Source organism: Pseudopodoces humilis, chromosome 10 (assembly GCF_049639895.1).
Source record: "Pseudopodoces humilis isolate 2021_Gansu_Grassland_sample_001 chromosome 10, ASM4963989v1, whole genome shotgun sequence".
Classification (NCBI taxonomy): domain Eukaryota; kingdom Metazoa; phylum Chordata; class Aves; order Passeriformes; family Paridae; genus Pseudopodoces; species Pseudopodoces humilis.
This window is the reverse complement of record NC_142209.1, coordinates 332,950-348,669: the sequence shown is the minus strand read 5'-3', so window position 1 is coordinate 348,669 and position 15,720 is coordinate 332,950. Positions and strand designations below refer to the sequence as shown.

The window sequence follows — 15,720 nt, the reverse complement described above, 5'->3', positions numbered from 1 at the left end:
CCACCAGTGCCATGTGCCCTCTGCTTTTCCTGGGGGGAATCTGGCTCCTGCATGAGCCCAGTGCCGAGGAGTGTGGTGTCCTGATAGCCTCGGGCAGAGCAGCTGTGCTGCCTCCCCTCCTGGTTGGGAGGAAGGATGTAGATCTTGGCCAGCCCCTCTCCTGCTCCTGCTGTGGTCACAGGCTCCTGCTGCCCTGGGGCTGCCTGGGGAAGGATTGTCCCTTGCAGGCCTGGGAATGGGACCCAAAGCGCTCCCTCTGGGGGAAGTCACCAGGTGCCCCCCGGGTTCAAAGGTGGCTGCTGAGCATCCCGGGCTCAGCCAAGCACTTGTTTCCCCAGGCCCTGTGCCTGGGCCACCAGGGCAGTGTGGAGGGTCCTGGCTGGCTCTGTGCCTGCTGCTGGCTCACTACAGGCTGGCTGGGCTCTGTGTGGCCTTTGGCTTGCAGACCACCACCTTTGCACTAGCTCTGTCCTGGGACACAGCACTGGGATGCTGGCTGCTGCCAAGTTGTTTGAGCAGCAGTCCCAGGTAGCAGGAGGGGAGTGGAGCAGAGCTGGCTGGTGTTTGTGCCAGTGCGCACGTAGGGCAGCCTGTGCTTCTCCATGCCAGCTCTCTGGGGCAGCACATGGGGCACGGCTCCCTGCCAGCCCAGGGGAAGCCGTGCCCTGCCTCTGTCCCCCTGGGCAGTGCTGGCTCAGCTGGAGCTGCAGCCCTTCTCTGGTGGCAGTGACGAGGGTCCCAGTGTCTGCCGGGGGCAGCGGTGCCTTCCCCTGCTGCCATTCTGCTGCTTTGGCTGCAGACTTCAGGCTGGCAGAGGTTGGTTTAGGAGCAAGGCTACAGCCCTGGGGCTGTGGGGTTTCTAGTCGGACAGGAAAGCCTTTTAGGGAGTTGCTGGCCTGCTGCCAGGGGTGCTACTTCCTTCCCATAATGTGAGCGTGGAATTCAACAAAGCAAAAACAGTCAAAAATTATTTTTTTTAAAAAAAGAAGTTCTTTAATTGTGGTTTTTGCTGTTGCACGAAGATCACCATGAGCCCATCATTATTAGCATTAGTAGTATTGTTACTATTTTCTCCCTGCCTCGTTGCGTAGCCGCCGTGCCAGGCTGGTACCTGGAAATGATGTCGAGCCACCAGCTCCGCACGGAGCTCGGGCAGCTGGAGCACCGAGCCAGGCCGGCTCTCTGGCTGCTGTCCCGGCCACGTGTGCCCGTGCAGGAGTCCCAAATCCTTCCCCCAGGAGAGGAGGATTCCCCCTGGGACCCTGCAGGCCCGCTCTGGGCTCTCGTGGACTGTCCCCACCAGCCGCGTTTTGGGGGTGCTGGACACGCGTGCCGTGCCACAGCCAAGCGCTGCCTACTGCTTTGAGTTCCCTTGCTGGCCACGGGGGCTTTTTTATATTTTTCTCTTGCGCTATGAATGGGTTTTGCTGTAAATTATAGCTTTGCGCACATTCCCTCGGGCCGAGGAAAATAACCTCTGCCAAAAAGCCAGCCCGGATCGCTGACTGGCTCCCCCTCTCCGCTCCCTAATTGAAACCAAATGTGCGAGATGTAGGATTGTGGGATTTCTGGCCGGCTCCCAGGAATCCGCAGAATGCGAGCGAGCTCCCAGAGGCATCTTGCATCAGCCCGGAGAAGTTCTGTGCTCACCTGGCTCCGCGGGCTCGGGGCTCGGAGCCGGGCCGGCCCCGCTGCGGTGAGTGCCGGGGCCGTGCGGGGCTCGGCCTGCGGGGGGGTCGGGACTGTGGAGCCGGGTACCGGGGCTGGGCTGTGGGTCTGCCCGGGCAGCCCCTGGGGCAGCAGCAGGGCGCTGTGCTCGCTCGGGGAGGTGACAAGCGACCCCTTTTCGCCAGCCGACCCCGCGGTGCCAGCGTTCCCCCCGAGCCTGGGGGCGGCCCGGGCCCGGTGTCCGTCCCCAGCTGCCGCCCCTGCGTCTGCTGGCAGAGCTGGCGGCAGCGCTGCCGAGCCAGAGGGGCCCTGCTGTCCCCAGGGCCCGGCAGGCACCAGGGCTCATTGGCTCCGCTGCTCCTGAGCTTCGTGTCCCGCTGCTCCTGAGCTTCGTGTCCCGCTGCTCCTGAGCTTCGTGTCCCGCTGCTCCTGAGCTTCGTGTCCCGCTGGCCGGAGCTTCGTGTCCCGCTGCTCCTGAGCTTCGTGTCCCGCTGCCGGAGCTGCAATCCGGGCTGGCGGAGCGCGGGGCAGGGCCGGGAGCTGTGGGGAGCGCTGCTGGATGCAGCACCCACGGGACGCTGTCCTGCTGTCCCTCTGTCCCGGGTCCCTGTCCCTCTATCCCTCTGTCCCGCTGTCCCGGGTCCCTGTCCCTCTGTCCATCTGTCCCGCTGTCCCGGGTCCCTCTGTCCCGCTGTCCCTCTGTCCCGCTGTCCCTCTGTCCCGCTGTCCCGGGTCCCTCTGTCCCGGGTCCCGCTGTCCCTCTGTCCCGCTGTCCCTCTGTCCCGCTGTCCCTCGGTCCCTCTGTCCCGCTGTCCCTCTGTCCCGGGTCCCTCTGTCCCGCTGTCCCTCTGTCCCGGGTCCCGCTGTCCCTCTGTCCCGGGTCCCTCTGTCCCGGGTCCCTCTGTCCCGGGTCCCTCTGTCCCGCTGTCCCTCTGTCCCGGGTCCCTCTGTCCCGCTGTCCCTCTGTCCCTCTGTCCCGGGTCCCTCTGTCCCGCTGTCCCTCTGTCCCGCTGTCCCTCTGTCCCGCTGTCCCGGGTCCCTCTGTCCCGGGTCCCGCTGTCCCTCTGTCCCGCTGTCCCTCTGTCCCGCTGTCCCGGGTCCCTCTGTCCCGGGTCCCTCTGTCCCGGGTCCCTCTGTCCCGCTGTCCCTCTGTCCCTCTGTCCCGGGTCCCTCTGTCCCGCTGTCCCTCTGTCCCTCTGTCCCGGGTCCCTCTGTCCCGGGTCCCTCTGTCCCGCTGTCCCCAGGCCCCGGGCGCGCTCCTGCCGGGCACCGGGAGCCACCGGGCCGTGCTGGCTGCCCCTCGCACCCGCGATGCCCCGGGCTGAGCCCGCCGGCCCGTGGCCGGGGAGGCGCTTCTGCTGCAGAAAATGGGGCTGCATCCAGCCCAGAAAAAGTCTAAAATGGCATTTTTGGAAGGGAGGAGGACTACGGGTCCCAGCATGCTGCACTGTGCTCCCGCCAGGGCGGCACGGCATGCTGGGGGCTGTAGTGCCAGCTGGGGAGGGCTCCTGAACCCTTATCCCCTTATCCCAATAACCTTATCCCCTTATCCCGACATCCTTATCCCCTTATCGCCGGGCCGAGCTCCCGGCGAGCCTGTCGCCGCTCGGGGACGTTCCCTTGGCCCGGCAGGACGGCAGCCCCAGCCCCGTGTGAGGACAGGAGCTCTGCGAGAGGAGCTCTGGAAGTGCCGGCAGGCTGGACCGGGTGTGCACAGGGTGGGCAGCCTGCTGCCATCCATCCATCCATCCCCTCCCTGCATCGGGCTCCTCCAGTGCCCGCAAAGCGAGCTGGAGACCTCACCCAGCTGGGGACCTCACCTGGGACAGCAAAGGGGACCGCGGCTCGAGTGGGCTTTGTCTCTTAACAAATGCGGATTTAGTTTTTCCCCCAGTTATTTCCCTTGGTTGTTTCAGTAGAATAAGGAAGGAGGGAAATAAGAAGGGAAAACAACAAGAAAGCAGCAGCCAAGGGGAGCTCGAAGCCCAGGCGATGCCAGGGAGGAGCTCCAAAAACTCTCTGCACTAAAACTTTCCAGTGGTTGAAAATTTTCAGCAAACATTTTCAGTCAAAACGTTGCAAAGTCGTCCCGTTTGCAGGGCTGGCGGAACAAGACTGGCTTCCAGCTGGGCTGCCAGTACTGCCCGCGTGTCCCTTAGCCCTCAGCCTGAGCCACTGTCCCCACACTGTCCCCACACTGTCCCCACACTGTCCCCAGCCCCAAGCACTTCCCAGTGGCTACGTGGGGATGATTTCCCTATGCTAGGCTAAATGGAAATGCAGGAGATTACAGCATCTGGTATCCTGATGCTTAAAGAGTTTACTCAGCCTGAAAGAGTAGTGGGGAAAAAATATCCCTGGATATTTTTTGGAATGCAGAAGGAAATTAAGATTTTAATGTTGGGGGCAACTGGCCATCATCAAATGCAGGAGCCTCCTGCGAGTGCCTCTGGGCAATGCAGCTGAAATTCTCAACTAGCTACAGTTTCCCAGCTGGGAACAGGGGGGATAAGCAACCACATATGTGCTTTTAAAAAAATAAATTAAAAAAATAAAAGAAAATTAGAAAAAAAGGGGGAAATGATCCCAAGTGCAGGTGTTTACTTGTGTCTCCTGCAGAGCTTGTGGTGTTTGGCAGAGTCCCCCAGGAATCCAGCAGGGTGCTGTGGGGTGCAGAGAGCTTCTAGCAGAGTGCAGGTGGCAGCTCCTGGGGTTTTGCTGTCCCCTTGGCTGCTGGTGTGGCCACAACAAACCCCAGTCTCGCTCCTGCCATGCCAAACCCCAGTCTCGCTCCTGCCATGCCAAACCCCAGCTGGGGCAGCGATCCAGCAGCTCCCAGCTGGCTCTGTGGGATGTGGGCAGCTGGTCTGGGTGTGTTTAGCCCTTCTCTTGGTGGTGGGGACAACAGCACGGGGCAATGCAGAGACACAAGTGGGTGTTCACCTGCAGCCCCAGTGGTGTTGGGCTGGTTCAAGGATGTGCCAGCCAGGAGTCATCCCTGGTGCAGTGGGGATTTACCCCAGCAGCCAGGCCCTTTTTGGCCAGCAGCTGTGGTCCCTTTAACCCCCAGGTTAGTAGGCTGCTCTCTCAAAGGTCAATGTGCATTTCAACTAGGTTCAAACAGCCTTTTTTAATAGAAGGAGAACCGATTGCATCTGGTGCTGGTGTGAAGTGTCCTCTTGGCAGATAAGGGGAGCTCAGGGAGCCTGGGGCAGGCTGGTGACCTTTAGGGGTGTCCCGGGTGCTCCCCCCGGCGTGGTGCCAAACCCCATGGTGGTCACCCAGAGGTGTGTGGGCACAGCGGGAGCTGCCCGGGCTCGGGGTTCCTGGCAGCTGAGGGCAGGCGGTGGAGGTGGCCAGTGCTGGCCCCGGGCAGAGCCCAAGGAGCTTCCCGCGGGTCCTGTGGCCATTCCGTGGGGATGTGGCACGCCATGGCTCCCAGGATCCCTGTGAGCACAGAGCTGAGGCTTGGAGCTCAGTTCCTCCTACACGGGGTCACAGGGTGGCAGGAGAAGCGCTGCCATCCTCAGCTGGCTGCCCCAAGCAGAGCTGGTGTTTGTCCCCTCCTCGGCTGCCTCAGCGTGACGAGCCCTGGCTCTGTCTCCACAGGACTGCCAACATGTTGGCCACCCCCAGACCGGCCCTGCTGCCACTGCTGCCACTGCTGCCACTGCTGCTGCACGTCCCTCATGCTGCCAGAGCCCAGGTCAACCCCGGTAAGTCACACAGGGACCAGGTGGCTGCAGGTGCCGTCATTTCATTTCCCTGGTCTCTGCTCCTGCCCGATGGCCAAGTTTGGACTCATCCTCTCCCTCATTTCTGGGACTTTGTAGCTCTGGGGCAGGATGTGATGGCCCCCCAAGCCTGGAGCTGCCTGGTCACTGCTGTCCTGCACCTCCCTCGGGCAGCTGCAGAGCCCCCTGTGCGTGCCACGGGTGCTGTCCTGCCCTGCCAGGTGCTGGACATGGCAAACAAAGCACAGCAGCCCTGGGCTCTGACCGGGGCCCTTGCCCATGGGGGCTCACCGAGGCTGCCAGGTGCCAAGATGTTGTTTTCTCTGCTGGGCTGTGCCTTCTCTGGTGGTTTTGCAGCAAACCAAGGCTGGCTTTGGTGAAGTGGCTTGACTGGGTGCCTGGCTTCTGCTCAGAAACCACAACAGTGCGCCAGCCGGCGGCACAAGCGTGTTTAGAGCCGTTCCTGCAGGGCTCAGCCCCATCCTGTGCTGCAGGGATGGACAGAGCCCAGGTTTTCCCAGGGTTTTCCCAGGGTTTCCCCAGGGAGTCCCTTTAACAAGTCCCTTCAAAGGCTCCTTCCATCTGTGGGAGGAGTTAGCTGTGTCTTCCCTGGAGGTTGGTTCTTACTTAGGGAGGCAATCCTGCTTCTCCTGCAGACATCTGTGGCTGGCAGGATTGGATTTGCCCGGCCAGGATTGTTATTACCAAGACAAAAGTCCAGGGCTGGCTCCATGTTTGGCAAGAACTAAACAGGAATTCAGTGGGAGCAGAGCAGGAGACAGAGGAGATGCTCCCGCTGCGCCAGTGCTCACGATGAAGGCGCGCTCGTCCCTGTGCCGGCTGTAGGATCCGGTCCCGGTGTCCCGGGGATGGTGGCACGAGGGGATGTGGGCTCTTTGCAGAGCCAGGGGCTGTGGGTGGAGGTGGCCCGGGCACAGCGTCCTGCCCGCTCCTCGCCACCTCGGTGCGGGTGTTTGCTCGGGGCGGGAGCGCGGTGGGCTGGAGCCGGCAGCCAGACGGTAAACACGGCCAAACAAGCCGCCCTTTCAGCAGTGCTCTTGGCAGCCAGGCGTGAAAAAATAACTCCTGTGAAGCAGCGAGGATGCGGTGCTGAGGGAGTCGGCTGCCACTCCGGGCTGCAGCCCGCCTGCCACCCCGGGTACTTTTCCACTCTCAGCCAGGCCGGGAGCAGGGCTGGAGATGGCAGCTGAGGGGGCAGCGGGGAGGATGAGTGCCCGTCTTGGTCACTGGCTCCCCAAGGCAGGGACAGGGAGCAGCACGACACGGTTGCTGCCAGTGAGGTTTCTGGGCAAGTGGCCTCTGGAGTGAGCCCTCTGGAGCATGGGGACAGCAGTGCCAGCTCACAGGCTCCACCGCAGCCCAGGTCGTTGCCAGCACGGCTGAGGAGATCCCTGGGGACAGGGCCCGGCCTGCCCGTCAGCCCTTGGAGCTGGGCTGGCACCCGCTTCTGGCCAGGGTCCTCGCTGGCTCGGGAGGGTGCCTGCTTAGGCAGGACTGTCCCCTCCTTGCTTCACCCCCTCTCTGCAAGCCAGAGGGGTGGAGAAGGCTGCCTTGGGGCACCCTGGATGTGCCCCAGCCCGGCTGGGCAGTGGCAGAGGGGTTCCCTCCTGGCCAGCGCCCCGCCGGTGTCGTTGCAGCGGTGTGTCGGTACCCCCTGGGAATGTCGGGCGGGCACATCCCTGACGAGGACATCTCAGCCTCCAGCCAGTGGTCTGACTCCACGGCCGCCAAGTACGGACGGTGAGTGTGGCACCCTCCTGCAGCAGCCCCAGCAGGAGGGAGGAGGGGGACGCGGGGCCGGCCTCGGCCACCTGCAAACAGCTCCTCCGCTCCGGGCTCGCAGGCTGGACTCGGAGGACGGCGACGGAGCCTGGTGCCCCAAGACCGCGGTGGAGCCAGATGACCTGAAGGAGTTCCTGCAGATCGACCTGCAAGCCCTGCACTTCATCACGCTGGTGGGCACCCAGGGGCGCCACGCCAAGGGCCACGGCAATGAGTTTTCCCCCATGTATAAGATCAACTACAGCCGGGATGGCACCCGCTGGATCTCCTGGAGGAACCGGCACGGGAAGCAGGTGAGGAGGAGGGCGGGGGCTGCATTGCGTGGGGGGTGAGGAGGCTCCTCCTGGCCATCCCCACCGTGCTGCTCTCTCTCCAGGTGCTGGATGGAAACACCAACACCTACGACATCGTCCTCAAGGACCTGGAGCCGCCCCTCATTGCCCGCTTTGTCCGCTTCATCCCCGTCACTGACCACTCCATGAGCGTCTGCCTGCGCGTGGAGCTGTACGGCTGCGCCTGGCTGGGTGGGTGCTGCTCTCCTGTGCCTGTCCCCGTGTCCCCAGCGCCCATCTGGCCTTGTGGCCCATCCCATGGGGGCTGTCCGTGCTGCAGCGCCCGGGACTGGCGGGTGTCCGTGCACTCACCTCTCCCTCCTGCAGATGGGCTGGTGTCCTACAACGCGCCGGTCGGGCAGCAGCTCGTCCTTCCCGGGGGCACCATCATCTACCTCAACGACTCGGTGTACGATGGGGCCTTCGGCTACAGGTGAGGACTGCGTGCCACGCTGGCCAGCAGGCCAGGGGGACGTTTCTTCCCTGCCTTGTCAGGCTGATCCTCAGCAGAGCAAATGTTTGCGGTGTCCCTCGGGGGGGGGACGTGGCCAGCCTGGGAGGGCTGCACATCGTGAGGGGGACAGTGTGATGGGACAGTGTGATGGGGGAGGCAGCCCCAGCCCTTCCCTTGGATTTGCTCTAGCTGCACCTCATGTTCTGCACCCCACAGCCTTTTCCAGAGAGAACATCAGGAACAAGATCCCCCCGAGTGTCCCAGGGCCCGTGAGGAGCTGCCGGGGGGTGCAGGGTGCAGGTGCAGGTTTGTGGGGATGGCAAGAGTCACGCTCCTTCTGTCCCTTTGCCAGCATGACAGAGGGCCTGGGCCAGCTGACGGACGGGGTGTCGGGGCTGGACGACTTCACGCAGACCCACGAGTACCACGTCTGGCCGGGCTACGACTACGTGGGCTGGCGCAACGAGAGCACGGCCGGCGGCTTCGTGGAGATCACCTTCGAGTTCGACCGCATCAGGAACTTCACCGCCATGAAGGTCCACGCCCCCCCCGCCCTGCCGCCCTCCCCGTGCCCCTCGGCGGCCGTGCTGACAGGCTGCCCCACAGGTCCACTGCAACAACATGTTCGCCAAAGGTGTGAAGATCTTCAAGGAGGTGCAGTGCTACTTCCGCGCCGACGCCAGCGAGTGGGAGCCCAGCGCCGTGTCCTCGGTGCTGGTGCTGGATGACGTGAACCCCAGCGCCCGCTTCGTCACCGTGCCCCTGCTGCACCGCATGGCCAGTGCCATCAAGTGCCAGTACTACTTTGCCGACACCTGGATGATGTTCAGCGAGATCACCTTCCAGTCAGGTACCCGTCCCTGCGAGCCCCGCAGGGACCAGGCTGTGCTGGTGGGAGGCTCAGTGGGGCTGGGGGGTGTCCACAGCCCCGCCTGATGTTGGCTTCTCGCTGGCCAGATGCAGCCATGTACAACAACTCGGTGCCCCCCGCCGAGGCACCCGTGGTGCCCACCACTTACGGTAAGCGTGGGAAGCGTGTCTCCCTGTGCCGGGTGGGGGCCGTGCCCCACCCCACCGAGGAAAGGGGGCAGGGGGTCTCCCCACGCCCCGCTGTGACCGCCCTCGCTGTCCCCTTCTCCGGCTAGACCCCACGCTCAAGGTGGACGACAGCAACACGCGCATCCTGATCGGGTGCCTGGTGGCCATCATCTTCATCCTGGTGGCCATCATTGTCATCATCCTGTGGCGGCAGTTCTGGCAGAAGATGCTGGAGAAGGTGGGCAGGCGTGGTGTGGCTGGTGAGGCGCCCTGTGGGGGTTGGGATCATTCTGGGCAGGTTCTTCTGGGCTCGGCACAGAGAAAGCAGGCTCTGTGCAAGGGCTGATGCTCCCTTCCCCTCCTCAGAAAGGCTGTGCTTTTCACCCATCGCCCAAGCAAGGGGAATTAGCTGAGCAGGGTGGTGACTCTGGGACTTGCCTGTTTGTCCATCCCTCTGTCCTGAAGCTGAGCTGGGGAACAGGAGCGTGGGTGCAGAGGGTTCTCACCACAGCCACCAAGGTCACTCACAGAACTGATGAAGCCGGACCCTTCTCCATAGAGGCAGACAAGAGAAGGGGGGGCATGAGGACAAACCCAGGCAGGTGTTGTAACCCAGGGACAAGGCACTAGAGAGGAGGTTTGGGCACATCCCTGGTACCACGGAACACGAGACGCCCCACCCTGCCCATGCTGTGGGGAACCCCACCTCTCTCCTCCCTTGCCCCGCTGTGACAGGCATCACGGAGGATGCTGGATGATGAAATGACCGTCAGCCTCTCCCTGCCCAGCGAATCCAGCATGTTCATCCACAACCGCTCCTCCTCGCCCAGCGAGCAGGAGTCCAGCTCCACCTACGACCGCATCTTCCCCCTGGGACCCGACTACCAGGAGCCCTCCCGCCTGATCCGCAAGCTGCCCGAGTTCACCTCGGGGGAGGAGGACACAGGTGAGAGCCAGGACACCCTGCGTGCTCACAGCCATCTGCACTGAGCCTGCTGCAGCCCCCTCTCCCCAGCCCCAGCTTCTGGCCGCTCTCCAAACATTTTGTCACAGAGGGGGGAGGTCACACAAGCCCCCGTGCATCCCACATGAAGGTCACACAAAGCCCGTGACCGAGAGCCATCTCCGACATCCACTGCCAGGCCAAGCTGTGTCCCACCATCATCCTTGGGATGCTCTGGCACCTCCTCCTCGATGATCTGGAGGTCAGGCATTGATCTCTGCTCACCTGGTGCTCAGGGCTCGACTGGTGTGTTTGCCCCCGGAGAGGAAGGAGCGGAGCAGCGGGAATGCGGCCCCGTGGGGCGGCACGGGGGGCTCTGGGGCAGACGGGGACAGTGTGAGCAGGCACCGGGGAGCAGAGGGCACAGGGCAGGACACCCACGGCAGGGCTGGCCCCGCTGTGTCCCCCCAGGCTGCAGCGGCCCCGCCAAGGCCGGCGTCCCCGAGGGCGTCCCGCACTACGCCGAGGCCGACATCGTCAACCTGCAGGGTGTGACAGGTGGCAACACCTACTCGGTGCCAGCCCTCACCATGGACCTGCTCTCCGGCAAGGACGTGGCCGTCGAGGAGTTCCCCAGGAAGCTGCTGACCTTCAAGGAGAAGCTGGGGGAAGGCCAGTTTGGGGAGGTGAGCGGGAATCGGGCAAAGCTCTCCCGGCTGGCCGGGGCTGTGGGAGGCTGAGCAGAGGTAACGGCTGCCCCTTGCTCCCCCAGGTTCACCTCTGTGAAGTGGAGGGGATGGAGAAGTTCACAGGGAAGGACTTTGCCCTGGAGGGCTTGGATGGCAGCTCTGAGCGCCCCGTGCTGGTGGCTGTGAAGATGCTGCGGGCAGATGCCAACAAGAATGCCAGGTAGGGGCTGAGGGGGGCACAGAGCCCAGCGCTGCCCCCGTGCAGAGCTTCTCCAGGAGGGCTGGGATGCTTGGAAAGCTTCCCCTGTCTCCAGCGGCAAGGACCACACACCTGAGCTCTCTGGGGATGCTGGGCTGCCACGTGTCAGGGTCCTTGTTCCTAGCCAGCTCCCCAGTGCCTGTCCAGCTGCTGAGCCCACCCTGCAGCTCATCTCCAGTCCCAGGGGAAGGGGCCCACAGGTCCCTCAGGAGGTGTGGGTGGGTGGGTGCCGCTCTTGGCCAGTCTGCGCTCACCTCCGTGCCCCTCGGGGTCTGTCTGTCCGACCCGTGTGGTTTCTGTTCCGGAAAGGAATGATTTTCTGAAGGAAATCAAGATCATGTCACGGCTGAAGGACCCCAACATCATCCGGCTGCTGGCAGTGTGCATCACAGATGATCCCCTGTGCATGATCACCGAGTACATGGAGAATGGGGACCTCAACCAGTTCCTGTCCCGCCAGCAGGCAGGTGGCCCTGCAGATGGCCACACACCCACCGTCAGGTAGGGCTGCTCCCCTTCCCCTTCCCCTTCCCCTTCCCCTTCCCCTTCCCCTTCCCCTTCCCCTTCCCCTTCCCCTTCCCCTTCCCCTTCCCCTTCCCCTTCCCCTTCCCCTTCCCCTTCCCCTTCCCCTTCCCCTTCCCTTCCCCTTCCCTTCCCCTTCCCCTTCCCCTTCCCCTTCCCCTTCCCCTTCCCCTTCCCCTTCCCCTTCCCCTTCCCCTCCCTCTCTCATCAGCCCCGTGTCCCCCCGACAGTGACCTGCGCTTCATGGCCACCCAGATCGCCTCGGGCATGAGGTACCTCTCGTCCCTCAACTTCGTGCACCGGGACCTGGCCACGCGCAACTGCCTGGTGGGGAAGCACTACACCATCAAGATTGCCGACTTTGGGATGAGCAGGAACCTCTACAGCGGGGATTACTACCGCATCCAGGGCCGGGCGGTGCTCCCCATCCGCTGGATGTCCTGGGAGAGCATCCTGCTGGTACACGGGGCCTGGGCTCCTCTGGTGGACACTGACATGGCTCTGGGCAGGCTCAGGCTCTGTGTCCTTGGCCTGGGGGTGCAGGAGGGATGGTGAGGTCTGTGCTCACTGCAGCCCAGATTTGGGTGAAGCATGGGGAAAGCAGGAGTGGTGGCAGCTTTTTGAGGCAGGCTGGGGGGACTGTGGTGGTTTTTGATGTTACAGTGCAGGACGTCCTTTAAGCAGGACGCTTGGCATTTTATACTGGCCATGGCCAGACCTGGAAGCGGGAGCAGTGTTGGTTTTCACCTTCACAGGGAGCTGGGTCCTTGGCAAGCCCCAGCTCTCAGAGCAGCCACTGCCAGACAGAGCTGGAGCTGGCCAGGCTCTGGCCCCAGGCAGAAAGCTGGTCTGTGGGGCCAGGCACCTCTCTGAGCTCAGATCTGGATGCCAAAGCGTCCACAACGAGGTTTTGATCCCTGAGCACCTACAGCTTCTGGAGCAGGGTGGGATAAAGCCCGTGACCCTGCTCTGCTCTGCTCCCTCTGGCCAGGGTAAGTTCACAACGGCCAGTGACGTGTGGGCGTTCGGAGTGACGCTGTGGGAGACCTTCACGCTCTGCCAGGAGCAGCCCTACTCCCACATGTCTGACGAGCAGGTCATCGAAAACACCGGCGAGTTCTTCCGGGACCAGGGCCGGCAGGTAGGGATGGGGTGAGGTGGGATGGGAACCATGGGATGGGATGGGATGGGATGGGATGGGATGGGATGGGAACCATGGGATGGGATGGGAACCATGGGATGGGAACCATGGGATGGGAACCATGGGATGGGATGGGATGGGATGGGATGGGAACCATGGGATGGGATGGGATGGGAACCATGGGATGGGATGGGAACCATGGGATGGGATGGGATGGGATGAGATGGGAGGGGAACCATGGGATGGGAACCATGGGATGGGATGGGATGGGATGGGAACCATGGGATGGGATGGGAACCATGGGATGGGATGGGATGGGATGGGATGGGATGGGATGGGACAGGACGGGACAAGAGGGCCAGTGATGCACCTGGGACACTTTAAGGTGACCAAGTGGTGAGCTTGGCTGTGAGGCAGCTGTGGGACAGGAACTCCTCTGGGAGGGAGGAGCAAACTGCCCCATCACTGTGCCATCTGGGGGTCACCCTGCCCCTGGGCTCACGGCAGCGCAGCCCCCACCCTGGGCCATGCAGACACGGGCCACCCTGAGAAACGGGGCTCTCCAGGAGCACTTTGCACATCGGGTTCTGTGGCAGTAATTCTCTCTTTGTCATTTTTGCTTTTTGTGTTGCAGACCTACCTTCCCCAGCCCATGCTATGCCCTGACTCAGTCTATAAGCTAATGCTCAGCTGCTGGAGACGGGACACTAAAGATCGTCCCTCCTTCCAGGACATCCATCGCCTTCTCCAGGACTCAGCCAGTGAAGAATGAGCCTCGGCTCCCGCGATCCTGGTCCCCATCCTTCCCTGTCCCCAGAGGAGCCCCAGATGCAAACCAAAGCCACTCCACTCGGACTTAGCCATAAACCCCGAGCAGCTGCTCGTGTTCTCGTTGTGCAGTGAGGCCTCAGAGGAGACCCCCAAGGACAGCAAAGCCCCACGGCGTGGGACGGCTCAGAGCTCCCGCTTCCCCGAGACCCGAGCCCGGGAGCAGCACAGCCTTGGCTGAGGGTTATTTATTGATGCAGCGTGCTCCTGGTGACAAGGACCGGGACAGAGCGGCTCCTCTTCCCCAGCTGGAGGGGACGAATTCAGCTGGACTTTCTCGGTGAGGGAGCTCAGCCCACACGCAGGGCGGGCGCCTGGGGAAGGGATGTGTGCGGGTGTGTGCCCGCCCGAGCAGGGACAGACCGGCAGCCAGCACCCGCTTCAGGAGGAGCTGGGAGCTGCTCTCGGTGGGCTGTGCACTCACAGGGTGAAAACAAAGACTCCACGGACATTTGGGGCTTTGGACATGCCTCATGGAGAGGCAGGAAGCACCCTCCCTGCTGGCCAGCCCCGGCTGCACAGGGAGAAGACTGGGGGTGCTCCCGGCTGCTGGAGTGTGCAGCCAGGGAGGAGCGGGCATCCTGTGCCGAGGGGACATTCCCTCACCCACCACAGCCACTCCAGGGCAGCTCAGCTGCCCAAGAAACGCGTTTTGGATGCCCCATGGGCGGTGCACGGCAGCTGGCAGCAGGATGCCAGCACGTTTTACTTCCATGGGGAAATCTCCAGGTCATCCTCCCCCAGGGTTAACCCACATCTTCAGCAGCCAGGAGAGGAACACACGAGCAGAGTTTCATTGGCAGCTGCCTGATGCCCGTGCCTGCAATAACCCCACAGGCATGGAGTGGGGCACTCCAGCTCTCCTGGCTCTCAGCCTGGCATCACAGTCCAGCTGAAGCCCCTGAGCTGGGCTCTGCCACCCTGAGCATCCCTCGGCATTCTGGCACCGGTCCGTCCTCCCGGACCTGGCAGCATCCTGAGCAAACGGGGCAGGTGCCAAAGCCGTGTGTCCTGGCAGGCTACCCACCACGCCCCACACCCTCCCGCGGCTGGGCAGGAGGAACTGTGGACTTGGAGGGTCCAGGGAGCCCTCCACACTTTTGTACTCATTAGTTGAGCAGCAGCAGGCGCGCGTGGCACAGTTCCCTGTATCCCGTGGCTAAGGCATGTGTATATCAGTAGATGCACCTGTGTGTAGGGGCAAACCCGCTGAAGAGACACTCGGTACGTGAATCGCCTGCGTGGTTTCCTTGTGGCGCTTCTGCAGGCTGCCCGGGGCTGGGGGCTCTGGAGCTGCCCTGTGTGCCTGGGCTGCGGGGTGGGAACAGCCTGAGAGTTGGAGCAAGGATGATCGAGAGACCGGCTGGCGCTCCCACACTCGCTGTCCATCCCAGCGGGTGGGAGGGAGGATGCTCTGAGGCTCGGCATCCGTGTCAGGACGTGTCCAGCAGCAGGAGCGGGGCAGGACCGTGGGTGTGGGAGAGGGCAGGGCAGGGATGGTGGGCTGTGCAGTGTTCTGTGCCCTGCAGAGGGGCTGGGAGAGGGCAGGGCAGGGATGTGCAGTGTTCTGTGCCCTGCAGAGGGGCTGGGAGAGGGCAGGGCAGGGATGTGCAGTGTTCTGTGCCCTGCAGAGGGGCTGGGAGAGGGCAGGGCAGGGATGTGCAGTGTTCTGTGCCCTGCAGAGGGGCTGGGAGAGGGCAGGGCAGGGATGTGCAGTGTTCTGTGCCCTGCAGAGGGGCTGGGAGAGGGCAGGGCAGGGATGGTGGGCTGTGCAGCTCTCTGTGCCCTGCAGATTGGCTGGCTGCCACAGAGGGTGTCTCACCCCTGCTGAGCGTGTCGAGGAAGAGTTCGGGCTTTATTGATGTCATGGAGCTGGTGCCTCTCTCTGCCTGTCCCCTCGGCTGTCCGCCCCGAGCCCCGGGTGCGTTGTGTTCCATCCCAGCCGTGTCTCAGCAGTTTGGGAGCCCTGGGGCAGGCGGGGCACACTGCAGCTCCCAGGGCCCGGGCACCCTGCACCATCTGCGCACTCAGGAACACGCTGGGGTGTCCTGGTGTGGTTTCTGGTGTGTCCATCCCCTGCTCCAGCTGGGACCCCGCCTGCAGCAGGGCTGCCCCGCGCACCCAGACCTCCCCGGGCCGGGGGAACAGCGACCTGCCGGGCACTTCTGCTGCGCTGCAAAACCTCCCTGGGTGGCACGGGATGGCAGCGCGGGGCAGAGCGGCACGGCGGGGTCCCGGTGGGAGCGGCAGTGGGAACGGGAGGGGACAGCGGGGACACCCCAGGCTGGCCGCCAAGGGGGCGGGGCCTG

General features: G+C 63.4%; 1 protein-coding gene across 1 annotated transcript; it reads left to right on the top strand.

Moving 5' to 3' along the window:
- The first annotated feature begins 1,586 nt into the window (after positions 1 to 1,586).
- On the top strand, positions 1,587 to 14,644 carry DDR2 (discoidin domain receptor tyrosine kinase 2). The gene is made up of 17 exons (XM_005528639.3): positions 1,587 to 1,696; positions 5,278 to 5,384; positions 7,061 to 7,163; positions 7,267 to 7,498; positions 7,582 to 7,729; positions 7,865 to 7,970; positions 8,344 to 8,527; positions 8,598 to 8,841; positions 8,949 to 9,011; positions 9,137 to 9,267; positions 9,765 to 9,975; positions 10,444 to 10,658; positions 10,745 to 10,881; positions 11,230 to 11,421; positions 11,673 to 11,901; positions 12,434 to 12,583; positions 13,218 to 14,644. The coding sequence occupies exons 2-17, from the start codon at positions 5,288 to 5,290 to the stop codon at positions 13,353 to 13,355; spliced, it is 2,580 nt and encodes an 859-aa protein (XP_005528696.2). The 5' UTR covers positions 1,587 to 1,696; positions 5,278 to 5,287; the 3' UTR covers positions 13,356 to 14,644.
- Positions 14,645 to 15,720: the final 1,076 nt, after the last annotated feature.